We start from the raw sequence: 19,128 nt of genomic DNA, 5'->3' as shown, positions 1-19,128 counted from the left end.
AGAACATGGTGGAGCCCAGAACATGGTGCATGGAAGAAGCCTCGGCTCAGCCTCTGAAGTTTCTGAGACCTAGTGGTTCCTGCCTGTCTGCAGGCCTCTCGTCTGTAAATGCCTCCCAACCTTTGTGAGGTGCAGTGAAGTGGTGGCCATGAAAAGGCTCGGACAGAGTTGATCCAAAAATGCCCCAAGAAGACCCCTAGAGCCAGGTACTGCCTCCCCTCCCAGCACTGTCTCCCCAGCGGTGCCATCTCCATGCCAAAGGGGCTCAGAAACCCAAAAGCTCCTGGGCCCCTTCCAGCCCGGCCTCTGCAAGCAGCAGGATGGTCATTCAGAACAGCAGAGTTTCCTCTGGGTGAAGCGCTTAACCCCCCTCACCCTCTGCTTCCCCAGCTGGAGGTGCGGGTAACTCAGCCGGCTGAGGCCGTGGAGGGCTGGGAGCAGGTGTGCTGTGGCCTGCCCAGCCCCGGCCCAGCCACAGACAATACTGGGGTTTCCTTCTGGGGCCTCAGGGATATATGCTACCCCAGACTTGCCACTCTGTGTCCTAAGAAGCGGGGAGCAGATGCTGATGGGCATGGCCACGGTGTCTCGGGCTGGGTCTCTCTACAAGGATGGGGTTCGCCGGGTAGCCTGGGTGTTTGGCGCTGGGGTCAAGAATATGAGCTTTCACTCATATGTGGAATACAAAAGTGAGGCGTGGGAACAGAGAAAGCCAAACCAAAACAAGCCGTTGGAATCTGGCTGCAGAACTGAGGCCACAGGAAGGGGTAGGGGGAGCAGAGGAGCGGCCTGGTGGGCTGTGGTGGAGGGGGCTGGTATTGGTGCGGGTGTGGTGTGGCGACCTCCATCTGAGGAGGCGTGGCCCTGCACTCCTAGAACATGTGCAGAGCTGCTACCTCAATAAAAATAAATGTAAGGAGAGCAAAATCCAAAACAAACCCCTGAGCTTTGCAAAGGCCTGGCATTTGTGATTCTCCTGTTTGTCCTTTGCCCAGAGTCTTCTGAGTAAAGGCTCCCAAGACCTGACTTCATGCACAAAGCACAGTAAAGGGCCACGTAGAGGGGGAGTGGACAAGAACCCTATTTACCAGGTTGCTTCCACAAATATCCCCTTTTAGAAAAAAAATTGTTTATTTCCTTACATCACTGGTCATCCGGGGACAGTATTGGGTTTCTCCCTCAGGTGTAGTCCCTGTGGTTGTCCCACCACCACACACCCGTGGTCCATCACCACAGTCCCTGGTGCTCCTTCCTTCTGTTCTGCCCCTTTCCCGCCCCCTCCCCTGCTGTGTGCCTCAGATCTGGGGTCAGCTTGCCCGTCTCTTATCTCTGGAACTTTTTCTCAGACAGTGAAATCAATGGGACAAGGAGAGCCAGGTCCCAGCAGTCCTTGGGAGGGAGGTGGTGTGGGGCAGCTGCTGTCTGGTGGAGGTTGTGAGACAGCCCTGGCGGACAGGGTGTTTTTGAAATGTCCCGCTGACATCGGCTAAGTTCTCCTGGGTCAGGGCACAGGTTGAACATTGCATCTTTTTCGCTTCCTCTGACACTGACCCTAAAGTTAGAGGGATTTTGGAAGCATGAACGACAAAGCCAGCAGCCCTGACACACACAGGGGAAGCCGAGGAACTGTGGTGGCAACTGTTCTACAGCCCAGAGTCCTCCAGACGATTCTAAACTGGAGATACCTGGTCCCACTAGAAATGCAGGTCAACTGAAAAAGGCTTGATTCAACGTGTAGAAAAGCAGTTGTAGTTTTAAGAAATATCTCATTGAGCCCCAGCCTCTCCCCAGCTCCTGCAGAAGGTTGGAGGGTTGTTGTCTGAGGAGACAGGCTTTTTGCGCTGGGCCTGTCAGTCACACGGAGAAGTAGAGTCAATCAATACATGTGCCTGAACCCTGAGAGCCCCTCCTGCCCTCATTCCTGCCTAGCTCTAGGGCACTGGCAGCCAGAGCTTGCTCCCTGCTTCTCTAGGGATTCCTCCAAGAATTGGCTCCTTGGCTCACTCTCCAGGGAAGCTCCCAGTCAATAAACCCCACCCAGAGACTCCAGCTAAAACAGAGGGTTTTTAGCAACCAGCCCTGCCTATTGACTATGAGCAGGTGGTTACGAACCATCCAGGGAATGCACCACACGACAGAGACCCAAACAAGCAAGTTTGAAAAAAAGGATGTTGGAGAGGAGATCAGGGAACACACTGTGTCCAAGAAGAAGGAGAGGATGCTGTTTTTAAAAAGGGAATAAAGAGTAAACAAAAATGAACTCTTTGAAGTTAAACATTATGACGGCGGTAGTGAAAAACTGAATTAGAGTTGAAAATGAAGTTGAAGAAAACTCAGAGAAGAGCAAAAAGTGAAGCCCAAACTAGAAAAGTGAAGCAACCAAGATGTGCAACATCAGCATCCTAGATTCCAGAAAGAGAACAAAGAAAACAGAAGGGAGATTATCCAAGAAAATAGTTTGATATATTCCCCAATTTCTCTACCAAAGGGGTCCTCTGTGTGCCTGGCATACAAGGAAAAGGACCCGCATCAACTCACATCGATGGAAATTTCAGAATGCTGGAATCAGAGAGAAGAGTCTGCAAATTTCCAGAAAGAAAGGAAAAAGAAAAATAAAACACACACACACAAGCAAAAACCCAGGGAATAGAGTAGCTTTGGACTTCTCCATTCCCACGGTGAAAGCTAACATACAATACTAGTGCTTTCCAAATTCAGAAGAAAAATGATATCCAACCTATCACTGAACTCCATGTAAACGCGTAAGTGTGAGCAGAGAATCTTAAAGACACTTTCAGATATCTAAGATATCAAAACATACATCCTTTATCAGGAAGCTACTAGAGGATCTGCTCCATCAAAACAAGGGTGTAAACAAAAAGAAAAAAACACAGGAGGGTCTCCCCTGGTGGCACAGCACTTGAGTGCTGGGCTGCGAGGCTACCTGCAGTCTCTGCAGCGCCAGTTCGTTCCCCGGCCTCCGGCGAGGGTTCCACAAAAAAAAAAGAAAAGAACACAGGAAATGGAAGATCCAAGGACAGAGAGTCTGGATGGCAGTGGAAGGTTTCAGGGTGACAATGTGTGCCAGGGCCAGGCCCAGAGGCAGCCCAGCTGCTAGAAGGCTCCAAGAAAAATCCTGCCAAGAAAATGTCGTGTGTACAAACCACCTCACTACCGAGTGCGCTAGAGAAGACTTAGATGATTGGCAGAGGTTTGGTGTTGACTTAGTGATAAGCTCATAGAACACTAAGCAAAAACAATGATTACATCCAGGAAAGAAAACACCACCCCCAAAATGTACTGAAAGAGAAAAGTAACCACAGTTTATTTCATGGTTCAGTGCTGCAAGCATCTGCAGTCATCAGGATGTAAGCACCAAAGAGTGATCTATCCGAGGTGGTTATACAACGAGCTTCAGAGGACAGGAGGATGGCGAGGGGATGGGGGTGATGGACGTGGGGAAGGGGAAAGAGCTGAATCAAAAAAGCTGAGACATCCAGAAGGGGGATCCGAGTGAGCTCTTCAGATGTATGGAGGCAAATACCAAGCCTCAGGTAAGAGCTGAAGTGGCTGCCCCCAGAAAGGGGGCGCAGGGGTAGGAGGAGCCCTGCTAGGATAACCTGATTCTTGGCATGTATGAACCATTTTGATCTAAAAACTACCCCCCAAATTAAAATTTTTTTAAAAGTACACTTCTACCCTTACCCCTTCTACTCTGTTCCACCCTGGTGATTTCCCAAGAGGCTGAATAACTGTCAGGACTTTTTGTTGTGAAAGCTTTGGGAGTGAGTCCTTTGTAAGCTATTCTAAGCAGAGGGACCCAGCCAATAAGTAGGCCTCAGAAAAGCTCAGAAAAACTGGGGATAGACAGCAAGCAGGATGAACTTGGGAGCTCAGGCTTCCAAACTTCTCAGGACATCTACAGCATTGATGCTCAGGTAAACGTGGTAGAGGGTGGACCTCACACTGACCATGCGCACTGACCGTCTGTCTGCGGGAGACCCAAAGGGGGCGAGAGGGTCTGGGAAAGGCCCACTATGTAAGCCTCCACCAGGCTGGTCCTGAGCCCCTGAGGCCTTCCCTCAGGTCCTGCCGTCCACCATCCTGGACCGGAAACTAGAAACAGATCACACTCGCCACTACTCAACCATGTTTACAGAAAGCAAGATCGTTATTTACAAGAACAGAAACACTAAGCTAGTTCACTTTTAAAAACACCGAATAGAGCAGTAAAAAGAAAACAAATTTCTGATCAGAAAAGGGGACCATAGACAGGCCCAGCAAGGCATTCTTGTCATCAGACTTTCCCTGGAACGCTCTGGGGGTCAGCCCCCCGCCCCCGATAGGCAGACCCTTCCCAACATCAACCAACCCACTTTTCACATGAGTGAACCCAAGTAAAGAAAACAGAACTTTCTTCCCAGACCACTCAAGCCCCTGAGCCAAGTTACAGCAGCACCCACTGCTCCCTGGGGCCCAGTTCGCAAAGTCTTTTCCAGAGATGTGTTCTGGGCAGTGTGACTCATGCAGCGACAGGCGCGGAGCTGCAGAGGACACAGGGACATTCGGGCTCCCGCCTCCCAGCCTGTCCGTGCTCTTCTTGGGACGCAAGCTCTGTGCTTCGCGCAGGCCTAGAAACACACCAGAAGGAGCGTCAGAGCTGCTTCTAAATTCCCAAGAGCCAGTCTGAGGATCAGGGACCACCAGTGACAAAGTTCCTGATAACCAGGAACAAGGGGAGAAAAATAGCGACAAAAAGGGACATGTGTGGAAAGAACTCTCTTCCTTCTGGGAGTGGAGCTGCCTTACGTTTTTGTTCTAAAATGAACCTTTGGAAAAAAGTAAAATGATGGTGATTGTGGATGACATTTTTTTTTTTAAGTGCCCTTAATTGGCAAAATTGGAAAGTTGGCATCTCTAGTCCTTCCTCCAAAAGAAATTGGGTGGTGGTGGCTGGGGTGGGGGTGGGGGCAATTTTATTGGGCTCTGGAAAGTCCAAAGTCTGGGATATAAGTTGACACAGAACAAGATCAAGTCTGGGCCCAGAAGCGCAGCAAGTCGTCCCCTGAGGTGTGAGCGTGTGCTGCACGCGGGGCCAGACGTCTACTCCCCTCCCTCGATGCCTTTCAATGACCGGAAGCTCAAGAAAGCTGCGTTCCAGGACAGGGACAGGGCGTCTGCCTGGAGCACCTGAAGGTAGCTCTGTTCTTCTCTGCACAGAAAAACAGGCTCCACCCCCAACCTCTCCCCCCAATTTCTTTGGCTGGATTTAGTTGCTGCCTCCCCTTCCCTCTCTCCACCCCAATCACTTCTCTGTGAAGTGACCCACCTGGGATCTCTTCTCAGCAAGTCAGCGCCACCCCAGAGACGCTGTCCTGCTGTGTTCCCTAGTGGGCAACCTTCACACCCTCAATTTCATGAGCGGGGTCCTGCTGCTCAGAACCAGTTAGAAAGGTAAAAAGAAACCACATTTTTTAAAGAGAGCCACAAACAAAAAGTCAATGTGATCCCAGCAAACATGTTTCTGCATAGGAAAAAAAGGATCTAGAAAGAAATAAGGCAGAATGGTCCTGACCACCGGAGGATTTTTATCATCTTTATTGTATTGCTGCTTTTCTGTGTTTTCCAGTTTTTCTACAACGGCAGCTGCTGGCTTGCTAGGTGAAAACCGTGACCATCAGAGATGCAGTAAGACAAGACAGTTAATCTCGCCCCAGACCCCTTTTCAATTTCCAGCCTCACCTCAGAGAACAAGCATTTGTGGGTCTGGGGCTCCAGCCCCCCAGATCCCAGCCCCGCCCTGTGGTCATGGCCTGCTCTAGCCCCCAGAATGGTTCTTCACCCTCTCTCTAGAGCAGCCTGACCCCCTGCTGATCGCCCGCTGCAGACCCCAGGCCTCTCCGGTAGGTCTGCCCCCAGCCCCCACCCCACACGACTCCCTCCCCCAGATGAAGAGAGGAGTGGGCGGTCAGGAGGACGATGCCTCACCCCTGCGCCGTCTGTTGCACAGCACAGCGGTACAGACTGTTTCACAGAGAGGAAACGACGCTGAGAGGGGCGATGTGTCATCATGGAGTGTGAGGGAGCTGGGCCCAGACCCGGTTCTCCTGATCCTAGTCCAGTGCCAGCCCACCCACCCTCACACCCTCCCAGGTAGGGCATGCCAAGTGCTGGGGCCACCTGCCACGCTCCAGGGTAGTGCCCTCTCTTGGTGGCCTCAGGGACCCTGAAGTTCCAGGCAGCAGCATCCAGCCAAGCCCAGAGAAGCCCATGAGAAGTGGAAGGCAGGACCTGGGGGGTCAGGGTCCTCCTGCCACCACCTGGACCCCGGGGAGATGAAGTTGATCCCTTCCAGGGCCTCAGTCTTTGGTGGGTAAAACTCCAGCGAGGAGCATTTGCAGTGACTAGACTGCATGCCCTGAGTCTCCTCCCAGGCTGGACATGCAGATATTCTAAGTCTGACCAGTGGCACAGACCCCCATTCGGTGTGGGCCTCCACACCTGACACACCGTGTCCCCTCTGGGCTGCCTCCAGCCCAGGGTCTCTGAGGCCATAGGCTGGCCTGGAGAGAAGTCCCCCCACTGGCGGAGGCATGCTTCAGCACATGTATGTATGCACGTGTGCATGAGGTGGGGGCATGTGTGTGTGCTGGGCGGGCAGGTAGCAGAGATCCACGCCCCACATTATACTTGGGCACATTCTCCAGTTATTTCACCTTTCTGAGGAATTTACTCCTTCCCATCCCACTGCCCCTCCTCCCTCCACACCCCTTCTCAGCCCTCTGTTATCTCTGCCCTGCCTCTATCTTAGACCCCTGCACCTTCCCACCTCCCGCAGGACACCCCACCCTGGTCCTGGCCCCCCTCCAAGAGGTGCCCACAGTTCTCTGAGCCCATCTTGTTCCAGACAGGGGTGAGGATAGCTTTCACTGCACAACGACAAATTCAAACCATTATTTCACTGAGATCCTGATAAACCAGGAAGCCTGACACGGCTGTGATTTGCTACCTGACATCGCCTTTCTATGCGCAGCCCACATTTTAATTAAAAACCTCAGGAGTGATTTGGGAGCTCTTTTATTGTGCGCCTCTGGGCACTTCCAAGCTTGTTGGGGGAAGGGCAAGGCCTATTGACAATAAGGACACAAGCTCAGAGAATGTCCCGAAAGCATGGGGTGCAGGTGTTCCCCCAAGCACAGCCCCCTTAGGGTGCAAGAAGGCCTCAGGAGCGAGTGCAAACTCCTTGTCATCCCCACAACCTTGTCATCCCCACAACCTCGCTCATTGCACAGGTCAGGAAATGGAGGCCCAGGGTGATTTGCACAAGGGTAGCCTCACAGCAAGGGCAGGGCGTGTGTGTCCTGGGTATGTGGTTATAGGATTCAGCAAACACGTGGGGAAATTCAGAAGGGGGATATGAGCATTCAACTCAGTCCTCTTATCTAACAGGCTAAGTCAGGGAGGATTGAAGGGGGAGAGAAAAGAGCTTCCTCTTCTGGGTGTCCTTTCTTGTCCTCACATGTGGCGACAGGTTAGCAGGACTGTCCCCACGCTCCAAGTCTTACTCCCGGTTTCTCAGGGCAGAACCTGAGAAAATTCTCCACCCCTCTAGAAAAGCCCTATCCCGCAGAGATACCCTGAGCAGAAGAAAAGACTGAGGAGGGGCCAGGCAGATGGCCTGGCCTGGCAGCTAGGCTTCCCCAAGGCCTGAATGGTTTGTAGGGAGCCCCTACCTTCCTACTAGCCTAGTTTGGGGTGCAAAAGACAGCAAAGGGAGCTGGCCCATGTAGGGTTGCTGGGAGATGGATCTATTAAATGGGTAGCAAGGAGACTTGGGGGGCGGGCGCTGCGTGCTGAGCTCAAAGGGGGTTGCAGGCAAATGGGGATGAAGGCAGAGCTGGTGAGAAGCTCCAGCTGAGGCCACTACCTTCAACTGCAAGAACTGAGCAAGTCCCATCACCTCTGTGCAGCTCAGCATCTCACCTGAAAAGTGGTGACACTATCACACCTGTCCTGCCTCTGGCATGTGAGGAGTGTCTGGAAGCCAGCGCCCTTGCACCTGGAGGCTTAGGAGCCCCTTGGTCAGCACCAGGCGCCCCTCCCCATCTTCAGCAGCTCAGCAGACTCCAGCGACTGGGCACCTCCCCCCCAACCCCCTCCACACACACACACACACACACACACACACACACACACACACGGCGTCTGGGACTCACCCTCAGGGCCGGCAGGGAGCTGACCTGGTCCATGGTCAGTGTGGCCTCCTTGTAGTATTTCCCAGGGGGACAGAGCTTCAGGAAGGTGTCGTGGATGCTGAGGAGAGAGGTGAGGCGGAGTGGGCAGGAAGCCCTCTCCCGCCGGCCCTCTGCGGAGGAAGGGGTCTCAGTCTCACACGGTCTGGGGCATTTTGTCTGCATGACAGGCGGAGAGCAGGAAGGCCGTGTGACCGCTGAGAGGGAAAGGGCCGTCTCCAGCCTGCCTCGGATCAGCGCGCACGAGCCCTCACCTCTGTCCCTCCGGCCCCACCCTGGACCCAGCTCCCGATTCACTCCCAGCCTCTGGGGTCTGAGGGACCAGTGACAGCCGGAGAGGAGACGTGGTGACGTGAGACCCGGGAGGCCAGGACTCCAGATCCTGCAGGGCTGGGTGACCTCACTTCACTCCTGAGCCTCCGTTTCACCATCTCGGAAACGGGCACCAGCGATAGCTCCCGTGGAGCTGGGTTGTGGCGGGAGCTCAATGGGAACAAGACTTGAGGATGCGCGTGCGTGTGTGGTGGGAGGAGAGAGGTAAAAACGGCATCTAGAGCCAAAGTTCAAAGCCCAACCCTGCCCCTTGGTAGAGCTGACACCCTGTGCAGGTCTGACTCCCCCCGAGCCTCAGTCTCCTCTTCCCTACAAGGGGACTAATAACCCCCCCCACACACACACAAGATATGAGGCATAAATAAGAGGAGGGGAACCAAACGCCAGCACCTGCCTGGCACATGAGTGCTTGTAGCTCACAGGCCCTCAGGCGAGCCTGTCTGCCCCCTGCCTGGGTTCCTGTCCCGCGCCAGGTGTCTGCGTCCTCTGTCCACACCTGAACCATGATGGTGGGAGCTGTCCCACCTGGCCTGGGCCTGCTCGTCTCTCCCCGATGGCCCTTATGCCCCGCAACGAGCTCTCTCTCCTTTACTCTGTCCCCTCTCCCCTTCCTCCGTCCAACCAGACAAGTTGTCGGATCAAACGAGACTCAGGAGGGAGAGACCAAAGGCCCCTCGTTGTCGCTGCCAGGTTTGTTGCCTCAGATGAATCTCTGGTGGGGTTCAGGGACATGAGACTAAGTACAGAATTTGGAGGGTGATTTTACAAGTAGAGATGTGGAGGTGAGGAGGGGACCCTTCCAGGACCCAGCTCCAGGAGAACCCAGAGCCCCCACCTGCTCCCCATCTGGCCACTCATCTTTTCATGGCTGAATGGAAAGATGTCCCTCAGGGCCCAACCCTGGGAGAATGGACAGGAAGTCAGCATGTGTGCTCACCAGACTAACTCCCCAGCTCCCAGACCCCCGCGCTGAGCCTCTCCACTCATGTCTCCTGGCCGCATCCCGGCGCCCGCTGCCTCTGGCTTCCAGATGACTCTGGCCCAAGTGAGGCACAGCGGAGGCTGCAGGCGGTGAGAGAGATCAGGGTTCCCCCTCTTCCCTCCCCCTCCCCATCTCAGCAGGTGCTGGGGTGTCCGTCCCATTGTATCCCTCCTGTTGCAGACAGCGTGGCCGTCTTCCACAGCACCACCTCTTTCTCCACAGCGTGCCTCGGATCTTAGAGATGGTACTGGCTAGTGCCTGGACCTTGCCTAGCCTCTGCTGAATGCTGCCTACTTCCTGCCTGGACGCTGCCACATCAGTGGGCCAGACCCCTGTCCTGCTGGCTGTGAGACCCAAGGCGAGTTGTCTGGCTGCTCTAAGTAGACAGATCTGGGTTTAAGATCTGACTTGGTCCAAGGGAAGTAACCCCCATCCGGGGCGCCACGCTGCCTTGTGAGAAGGGCCTGACAAATGGGACCTGTAGTGGCGGAAGTTTGAGGGGTCCCGACCAGAGCTACTGTGACAAGCTTGGGAAGGAGTTGAAGAGTGGGGTGTAGAACAGGAGTAACATTCTCCACAAGAGTATTGGCTGGGGCGCGGGGGAATTGACACTGAAGGACAGCAGGGAGGCCCGGAGCCATCATGTTATCATAGGGGCTGTCCAGCAGCCTTCAGGGGAGGGATCTGGGGAATACTGTCAATTGCTGGTATGCGGTGATCCCAAGGACCACCACCCGGATGAGAGTCTTGGCCCCACGCCAGAGGGCCCTCGGGGAGGGGGGCTGCAGGGAGGGGGCTGCCCAGGCTGCAGGCCTTCCAGGCTGCCGAGTGGGTGGGCTGCACACAGATGAATCGTGGCTGCATCTCCGGCTGCCACGAAATGTTCTCCTCTAAATATGGATCAGCCGGCTCTAAATGGAACTCTGAATTAATCACTAATGGACTCAAAAGTCAAAGCCATTTGAAAAACTCACACATTCTGCCTGCCAGAAATCCAGCAGTGCGAGCTGCGGCTGCCTTCCACACCTAGCCCAGCTGAGGGGTGGGGCTGCCTGAGGCCTTGCAGGCCCTGGGGCAGGGAGGAGACCAGGTCTGAGGCTCAAACCCTGGGGGACCTTGGACCTGCCAAGCCCCTCCTGGGCCTTTTTCTTCCCTAATTCAATGACTGTCTCCTGGGTCCCATCTGAGAATCGCGGGGTGGGGGGTGGTGGGGGGGGGCGTGTTGAAAAGGATCTATGCCACCCCCACCCTGCAGATTCTGGGCTGGGTGGGGTCCAGGCCACCATCGGCTCTGTAAGTCCGGGTTTGTATGAAGCGGGCAGGATTGAGAACACAGCTCCCGTGCAAGCCTGGAGTTCCACGCCTCTCATCGCAGCCAGGGCGCGGGGACCTTGCTTCACCCCCACTCCTGGGGTCTAGAGTCTTTTGCCGGGTAGCATAACCTGCAGGTGTTTTATGAATGGCTCTATCTTTAGTCTGAAAATGTGGCTTTCAGTCCCATGATCTGTTATTTCCAAGCTGTGTGACCTTGGGCGAACCACATCACTTCTCTGAGCTGGTCTCATTGGCAAGAAGGAAATAATAGCATGAAAATGACCCACGTGCTCCCGCCATGCATGTGATCATCTGATCTCAGAACAACTCGGGGGGGTGAGAGCCATCACCCTCACATCACACTGTTTCATAGGTGTGGACATGGGGACTCATGGGGGTACAGAACTGGTCACGGAGCTAATAGGTGGCAAACCTGGGCCTCGAACACAGACCTTTGACTTCCAGGAAGCCAAACTATAACCTCTCCCCGGTTGATCTTCCAGTGCTCCAGGGGGACATTCTAGACTATGTTCTAGCCATCTTACCTATTACTTTCAAATTTTCATCTTTATTCAAGTGCTACTTTTTAGAAAATATCAATGAGGGTTATATGGATATTAGGATATGAGTCATTTTGAGTGTTGTCATCATTTTCTATATTTAAAAAAAAATGAGTGAATAGTATTTTTAAAACAATGTGGCTCTGGTCACCAGAGCCCCCTGGGCCCCCGCCATCCCTCGGCAGGTGGAGCTTGCAGCAAAGGCATTACCCTGCCCAAGAATAGGGTGGAAAGTGGGACTTCCAGGCTAGGGAGGGTGAGCCCCAGCAGAGATGATGAGGGGAGCGGTCCCAGGCCTGAGGGTCTAGAATGTTCTCACCCCACCCCCACCCAACATGTCCTGGTGAGCTCCTAGATTCGTGCCAAATTCTTGGGCCAGGCTGGGCCCTCACACACCTCACACCATTCACTTTCTCCGCCCTTGGGAGGGGTTGCTGGGACAGTACTTGGGTCTGGAGCTTCCCCACTGGACAGAGCCCTCTTGAGGACAGGGCCTGTGCCCTGTCTACTGTGGTCCTCCCGGCGGCTTCACAGTGTCTGCCATATGCCAGGCCCCAAAGAGAGGTTTGAGGAGGGGAGGTGCTGAGTCAGCCACGAAACAGCCAGGATGGGCTTCAGACCTGTTTTCAAGTTCACTCCTGATCTTGCTCTCATCCCAGCGAGGCCCTGTTCACCCCTGTTGTTCTACAAGGAGGCCCTGACTTGGATCCCACAGCAGCCCAAAGCCTGAGGTTTCACCCAACTCCAGTCAGGCTGGGAATCATGACCTTGAACCCTGGGGCTGGGTCCATCTCTTCCTGACCTATGCCAGCTCATGCCCAGGGCTCGGTGACTCTGAGCAGGGACTGCACCAGGGCAGGACCCCAGCTCAGGGGAAGGGGAAGGGCCCCTCTACTCACCACAGGATCTCGTTTCTGGTCAAGAAGGTCAGAGCCTACAAGAAACCACACAGAGTGACCTGCCCACTCCATGCAGCCCTCTCCCGACCCCCGGAGAGTGGAGAGCTTGGGGACTGGGCAGGAAAAGCCCATGTTGTCATCCCACAGCCAGGGAAATGGAGGCACCTATTTGGTGCCTGATGGCCTGGGGAAGGAACATGTTGGCACAGACCTGGAGAGGGGATCAAAGACGAGACCAAAATCCTGGACTCAGGAGAAGGAGGCAGAGGGAAGGGAGTCTCAGAACTGGCCTGCTCCCCAGGGCTGCAGGTTTAGCAGAGACAGGGGCCTACACTACCTTCAAGCAAGAGTTGTTCCACTCATCCTGTAACAGGGTGGTCCCCAGGAAAGGGGGAGGTTCCCTGCCCCACCCAAGGGAGGGTGGAGCTGAGCAGGGAGAGAGAAGCTGCAGAAGAGACTGAGGAAGGAAGGAAGCAGGATGGAGCCAAGAGACCTGGAGGAGGCGCATGGTGATGCGGCGGATGGCAGAACCCATTTAGAATAGGCAGGTTTGCGGGGTTTGGGCTGCCCCTCTCCCTGCCCTATAACAATCCCGCCACCTCAGGAAACTCCCATCTCTGCCCAGAGCCACCCCCTGGCCTGCCCACCTGGTATTCCTCCAGGTCCTCCCAGTGCATCTGGTGCCGTAGACACTGCCCCATGCCGACCCCACTCCTCTTGCCAGCAGCAGAATCTCAGCCCAAGGGCTCACCAACTGGTGCCTGGTATGTGCGACCAGGTGATCTGGTTGCCATGGTGACCTACATTCCACCTTCTGCACATTCTACCTGAGCTCCAGAGTAGGCAAAGAAACAGGGCCTTTTGGTTCCCAACACAGAAGACATCACCCCTCATCCCCCAAACAACCAGCAGAAAGGCAGCCCAGCAGGGGGTTGAGAGCAGACTCTTGGCTTAGGAGTCATGCTGCGTTCCCACCCCATCTACCAGATGCTGACCAGATGCGTGACTATGGGCGAGTCACTGAACCTCTGCATCTTAGTTTCCTCAACTGTAAAATGGAAATGATGATTGTGAAATTTTGAGGGTGATTTGAGTCAACACGGGCGCAATGCTTGGTACATCAAATGCTCAGTCAGTGTTGGCTGGTAGCACCACATTCCAAGCGCTGTGCCAGGAGTGGGGATGCAGACAAGCACAGAACCTGACCTCAAGGTGACCCAAAGAGCACAGACAAGGATGTTGCACCCCAACAGTATAGAGCAGGGGCAGAGGCACAACCAAATTAGGAGCATTAGAAGAGGGGCTACAAACTTGACCTGGGGGAACGCCCCAGAGTGAAGTTTGGGTGTAGAGGAGAGTGCAGAGTCTGACAGAATCACAGAGCAAAGGGGAGGGTCCCCACTAACCCTGGAAGTAAATGCCCAGTGTCTCTCTCCTCTCACCCCTGCAGATCTCCTGCTGTAACAAAGAGCAGGGAGGAAGTCAATCTAGAAAGACAGAGAAGTGGCCCTTCCCAGCTATTAGTGCTGCAGGCCAGGCGAGGCCTCTGGAAACCCTCTCCAGCCCCTGCCTCCCTGGAGGCCTGCGAGTCACCCTCTGAACTGCTCCTTCCACTTACTCTCCCAGTAAACATCCAGGCCTTCCTGAAGGAGCTCGTTTGTATCTCTGGAGGTGCAACTGCTAGTTTTCCTTCGTCAGTCCTGCACGGAAGATGGAGAAGAAACCCAGGAGCCCTCAGACACTGAGACAGGTGGAGTGTCTGCAGTGAGCCTGTGCACAAATGTCACACACATGCACGAGCACTTGCACACATACCGGGAGATGGAGCAGATGTCATCAGGGAGTAACAATGCAGTTATGAGCATATAGAAAATTTTAGATTGCCCAGCAGGAAGTCTTCTTGTAGGTGGTGTCATTGAAGTGGTTGAGATATATATAAATACATATAATGGAAGAATTTGTCTTCTAAGAGGAACAGTGAGGAGTAACCTCCACGCCAATGGGTAGTGCTCACTGCTGACTCCAGTGTAGAAGGTGGAGATTTCTAGACTCGCACCCCTGAGTGAGACTGATGGGAAATAGTGGTGGGGCTGGCACTTTGTCAGGTAAGGCCCACAGGGGTTGGGCAGTAAATGATTGGCACCTGGGCAGTTAAACCACTGGTGAGGCGGGGTGGCCATGGAGAAGCCAGCCTGTGGCATGAGGTTTTGGCTTGGACTTCGGTTTCTGCTCAGCAAATGATACCTGGCCAAGTGACAGTCATATGGCCACATGGCAGTCAATTTCTCTCTCTCTCTTCTTACCCCTATGTAAATCAGTTATTGTTGTTTCTCTCTGTGTCTGCTTTTGTGTCCCGTCCTACAGTTGTAAGCCCATAAGTGAGAACCCACCTACTAGGTCACACCTGGTCCCCCCGGTTTTTCCTGTTGCAGTCTGGCTGCTTCATCTTGCATGAGTCATAAAACTTCTAAGCCTCAGTTTTCTCATCTGTAAAATGGGGACAACCAATCTTTGTAGGATTACTGCAAGGATAAAATATAAAGCTATTCTTTAGCAAGTTACCCGGTACACAATGAGTTCTCAATAGTGGGTGAATAATATTACTTTTAAAGTTGGGTCTGGAAGAAAGGGTGGAACTTTGAAGGCAAGTCAGTAATTCAGTCCCATCTTCTGCTAAGGCCTTTGAGCTTTTCCTCTTGTTTATCGAGTAGACTGTCTCTGCCAGGTGTGCCCATACAACTGTCGCCTGCCAGGCTCACAGTGTGACCTCTGTGAGGTCAGCAGGACTTGCCCCTTTATTCTGGGGAAGGCTTAGAAGCTGGTGAGGTTCACCGTTGGTTGGGAAGTGGGCAAGGGAGAACCAGAAGCCTGGATGGCACTTGCCGCCTGGGGGTCCCCATAGTGCAGGCAGAACCATGGATCACACCCCCAAGGCTGCTTCCTTCTTAAGTCTTGCTCAGTCCTCCTGCCATACGGAAGTGAAGTGGCAGCTTGGCGCTGCCCACAGTATTCTTGAACCACGAACAGATGCTCACTCAAAGGATAACCAAAACACACCAGAGCTAATGCCTGAAGCCCAGTGCTTCTGCCGCTTCTTTAGCTGCTATTTGTTGAAGTAGGCCGTGGAGAGTAAATAAGATAGACCAGGCCCTGCCCTGGAACTGGAACTGGACATATGCAGAGAAAATACCTTAGTTGGCCATGGTACCCTCAAAGACATTAATCAAGGAAGAGGATCCTGAAAGGGGTGGGCAGAGAGCCTTCCTGAGGAGGTGCCATGTAAGCAGACGCATGAATGACAAGGACAGGTGAGCTGGGCTGAGAAGTTGGGAGAATCTTCCAGGCCCACAAGGCAACAGTATCAGCTGGAACTTAATAACTGTTTGGTTTTCATTATATTTGTTCATAGGGTATCTTACAGTTGGTAAATGATACAGGTTTGCCGTTTAACATATGTGACATAAACCTTCCTTTATAAATGTATCTGTTTAATGAAAAGCAATAGGAACTCACATAAAGGAAAATAATAATTATCCAGGTGGTAAAGGAATATGCTAGAAATCACTCTGCCCACAACTCTCTCATAAGCAAGGTTTGCAAAATCTGCTCTCCTCCTTTCTCCTCTAGTTTTCATCCTTTCACATTCTACCCCCCAGCAACCCCAACACACACACACACACACACACACACAATCACAATGCATGAACTCTATGATTTCATTCTGGAAAGGGTTTTCATTGGTTCCTACAAATAACAATGGTAATAATATCACCTTATATTTGCATATCCTTTTGTAATTACAAATGCTTTTCTCTGTACCTTCCTATTTGCTCAAGAAACAAAAGCCAAAGCTCCTTTAAAAGGAAAGACAAACCCCCTTGTAATCCTGCCACCCACCAGCATCTCTACCCTGCTGCAGCCCAGTAAATCCCCCCAGGCTCCTCTTCCCAGGGGTTTGAAAGGCGTGTAACTGAGCCGTGAACAGGCCCAGGTTTCCTTCCACTGCAGGATCTGCCCCTGCAAGAGCCCTCTAGGGAGTGGAGGGGGACAGTGAAGAATTATTTGGCAATAAACATGAATGCAGTGTTGATACGTAACACAACACGGATGAAGCTTGGAAACACGACACTAAATAAAAGAAGCCAGTCACAAAAGGCAACATATTTTAAGATTCCATTTATATGAAATGTCCAGAATAGACAAACCCATAGAGACAAAAATAGATTAATGGTTGTCAGGAGCCTGGGGGAGGGGAGGCTGAAGGTTACTCCTAATGGATAATTCTTGGGGTGATGAAAATACTCCAGAATTAGATGATGGCGACGATCGTGCAGCTCTGTGACTATTAACTCGTACAGTTTGAGTGAATGGTGTGGTGTATCAAGTGTATCTTAATAAAACTGTTATTAAAAATAATTCCAATGAATGTTTCTGTCCTAACTTAGTGCCTGAGACTTAGTCGATCCCCCCAAAAATATTATTAGAAGAACAGGGAAATGAGGCATTGTGTACTGAAGTGCTTTCAGGGCTTTGTCAGCTGTGAATCTCGTAGCTGGAAGCTCCATCTGCTGCGTTAGTAGGTGCTGGGGCCGATCACTGCCCTGCTCCAAAGGGCCGTGAGGTTTTCGCTGGATTTCCCCAGTTGAAGCAGACCCACCAGGTCCGCGTCAAGGACAGTGTTCTTGTCTGGGTCTGGCTTCCTGGGGGAGGCTGAGGAATGTGCCTGTGTTTGGAGGAGAAAGAGCTTCCAGGCAGATGAGGGCTCCCCAGGCAGCATCAAGAAGCAGAGAGCTATAGTGAGGTGTAATGCAAGCTGTCACCAACTACCTGCGTTGGCGGGGACCTCACAGGGGATAGCATCACTGTCCTCCATAAGACTCCCCTCACCTGAGACTCCAGTTGCAAGGCCTGGGGTTCCCAGGTCACCCATAACTCTGACCAAGTGGCCGCTATCCCCACAGGTTTGGGCTCGTTTGCTAGAGTGACTCACTGAAGTCAGGGCAGCGCTGTGCTTGTGACTGCAGTTTTATTATAACGGTCACAAATCAGGGCCCCCGAAGGAAGAGGCACGGAGCAGGCGACCTCAGAGGGTCTCAGAGGTGCCCTAGGGTCCTGGCACATCAAACTAGGAAGAACTCACCCGGGCCCCCATGTCCAGAGCTTTTATTAGGGTTTTATGATGAAAACCCGATTGATGGAATCATCAGTCATGTGATAGAGCTTCATCCCTGGCCTCCCTCCCCTCCCCAGAGGCCAGGCTGACATCACCATCTGACTCAGCCCCTCTGATCACAGGCTGGTCTTCCTGGCGAGGCAGCCCCCATTCTGAGTCACCTCATCAGTGGGGACTCAGCGGAGGTCCTAGCAGACCACCATGAATAACAAAGACTTCTATGATTTGGGAAATCCCAAGGATTTAGAGGTTACCTCCCAGGAACCAGGGACAGAAGCCACCCAAATTCTTCATTATAAACACTAGGAAATCTGGGGTGAGGGAGGTGCAGCTAGAGAAATTGAGATCTCCACCCAACCCTTTGAAAATTAAGAGTCCCCCATTCTCTCCCGACGAGAGTGAACTTTATTTGGGCATTAAAAATTTCCCCCAGAGGATGAGTGTGGACAGACAATATCTTGAAATTAAAATCTCTGTGCTTCTCCACCTTCTCAAGAGAGGCTTTCTTCTCTTTAATTTCCATTCCTTATCGCCTGGAGAGAAGTAGATTTGAGGAGGAAAACTAGAAGCGGCCAGTGTTCCTTTTTTAATTAACACACTTTGGACTCAAAAGTGAAGCAGGTCTGAGTTTCATGAAACAACAGAGAGGAAGCGCTATGCCACCGGGGGCTGGGTGGGGAGCACACCAGTGCCTTTGCGGGAGCACCTCTCACTTCCCAGGGACTGAGTCTCACGAACCATCCGCTTCCTCATTGTGGGGCCCCAGTCTAGCCCGACATCACTCAAGGGTGGCCCAGCAGAGCCACAACTACTGTTCCCCAGATTCTGCTGAGCCCCATCTGAATCCCCCAAGCTGAGAGACTATGCCCTCTCCCCATTTTCAATTGTCCAGGCCACCAAAAAGCTCTGCAGTGAGAGGAGGGAGGAATCAGAGTGGAGGACTGGTGGGGGTGGGAGGAAAGTCCCAGCACCCCTTCTTGCTTGGGGTTGGACAGGGGTGCCCCAGGCCCTTTACGACTTGACTCAGACACCCCATCCAGCCTGACTTCAGTCGCTGCTCCTGGGGGAGGCCTTAGTGAGCTTGGTCCATCTCCAGGTGTGACCTCCAGGATTCTCTTTGCATTCTCTGCCAAGAAGCCTCCTCAGCCTGCCAGTAAACACACCCAGAAGTTCAGGGTGACACGGCTGGGTGGCTGTCCCCTGTGGGGAGGGGAGCTCTGCTCTGGGCACCAGCTCTGGGAGGGGCTCTGTGGCTTCTCAGCAGGCCTGGCAAGGTCATGGCCCTTGGAGACAAGTGACCTGGGCACACTCCCTCCCGGCCTTGGCCTCTCTCCCTGTCTCACTTTGTCCTGGGCCTGGCTCTCGAATGAACCACCTATTCCAAAGCCCTGATTTCAGTTCACCTCTCTGCGGTACCCATGGGATTTTCAGGGCTTCTGGGGGCACTGCCCACTACTGGGGCTCACAGTGGGGAGGAGATGTTTGAGATGAAAGGGCACCTCAAAGACTTTATTTGCTGATTGGAACAGTCCTGAATTTTTAATTCTAAATTCTAAGATGAACCTTAAAGATCACCTCATTAGGCCCTTTATTTTTTCAAAATAAATTTTTATTG

General features: G+C 53.0%; 1 protein-coding gene across 1 annotated transcript in view; it reads right to left on the bottom strand.

Moving 5' to 3' along the window:
- Positions 1-13,118, bottom strand: part of CIB4 (calcium and integrin binding family member 4) — a 37,929-nt gene extending 24,811 nt beyond the window's left edge. Inside the window, exons 1-3 of the mRNA XM_037528384.2 lie at positions 12,988-13,118; positions 12,341-12,375; positions 8,217-8,313 (exon numbers count right to left, since the gene is read on the bottom strand). Coding sequence (XP_037384281.1) covers positions 8,217-8,313; positions 12,341-12,375; positions 12,988-13,041 — 186 coding nt within the window. The 5' untranslated portion in view covers positions 13,042-13,118. The remainder of the gene's footprint in view (positions 1-8,216; positions 8,314-12,340; positions 12,376-12,987) is intronic.
- Between the last annotated feature and the right edge of the window lie 6,010 nt (positions 13,119-19,128).

Source organism: Talpa occidentalis, unplaced genomic scaffold (assembly GCF_014898055.3).
Source record: "Talpa occidentalis isolate TD23 unplaced genomic scaffold, MPIMG_talOcc4v2.1 talOcc4.5, whole genome shotgun sequence".
Lineage (NCBI taxonomy): Eukaryota > Metazoa > Chordata > Mammalia > Eulipotyphla > Talpidae > Talpa > Talpa occidentalis.
This window is presented reverse-complemented; position numbering and strand designations above follow the sequence as displayed.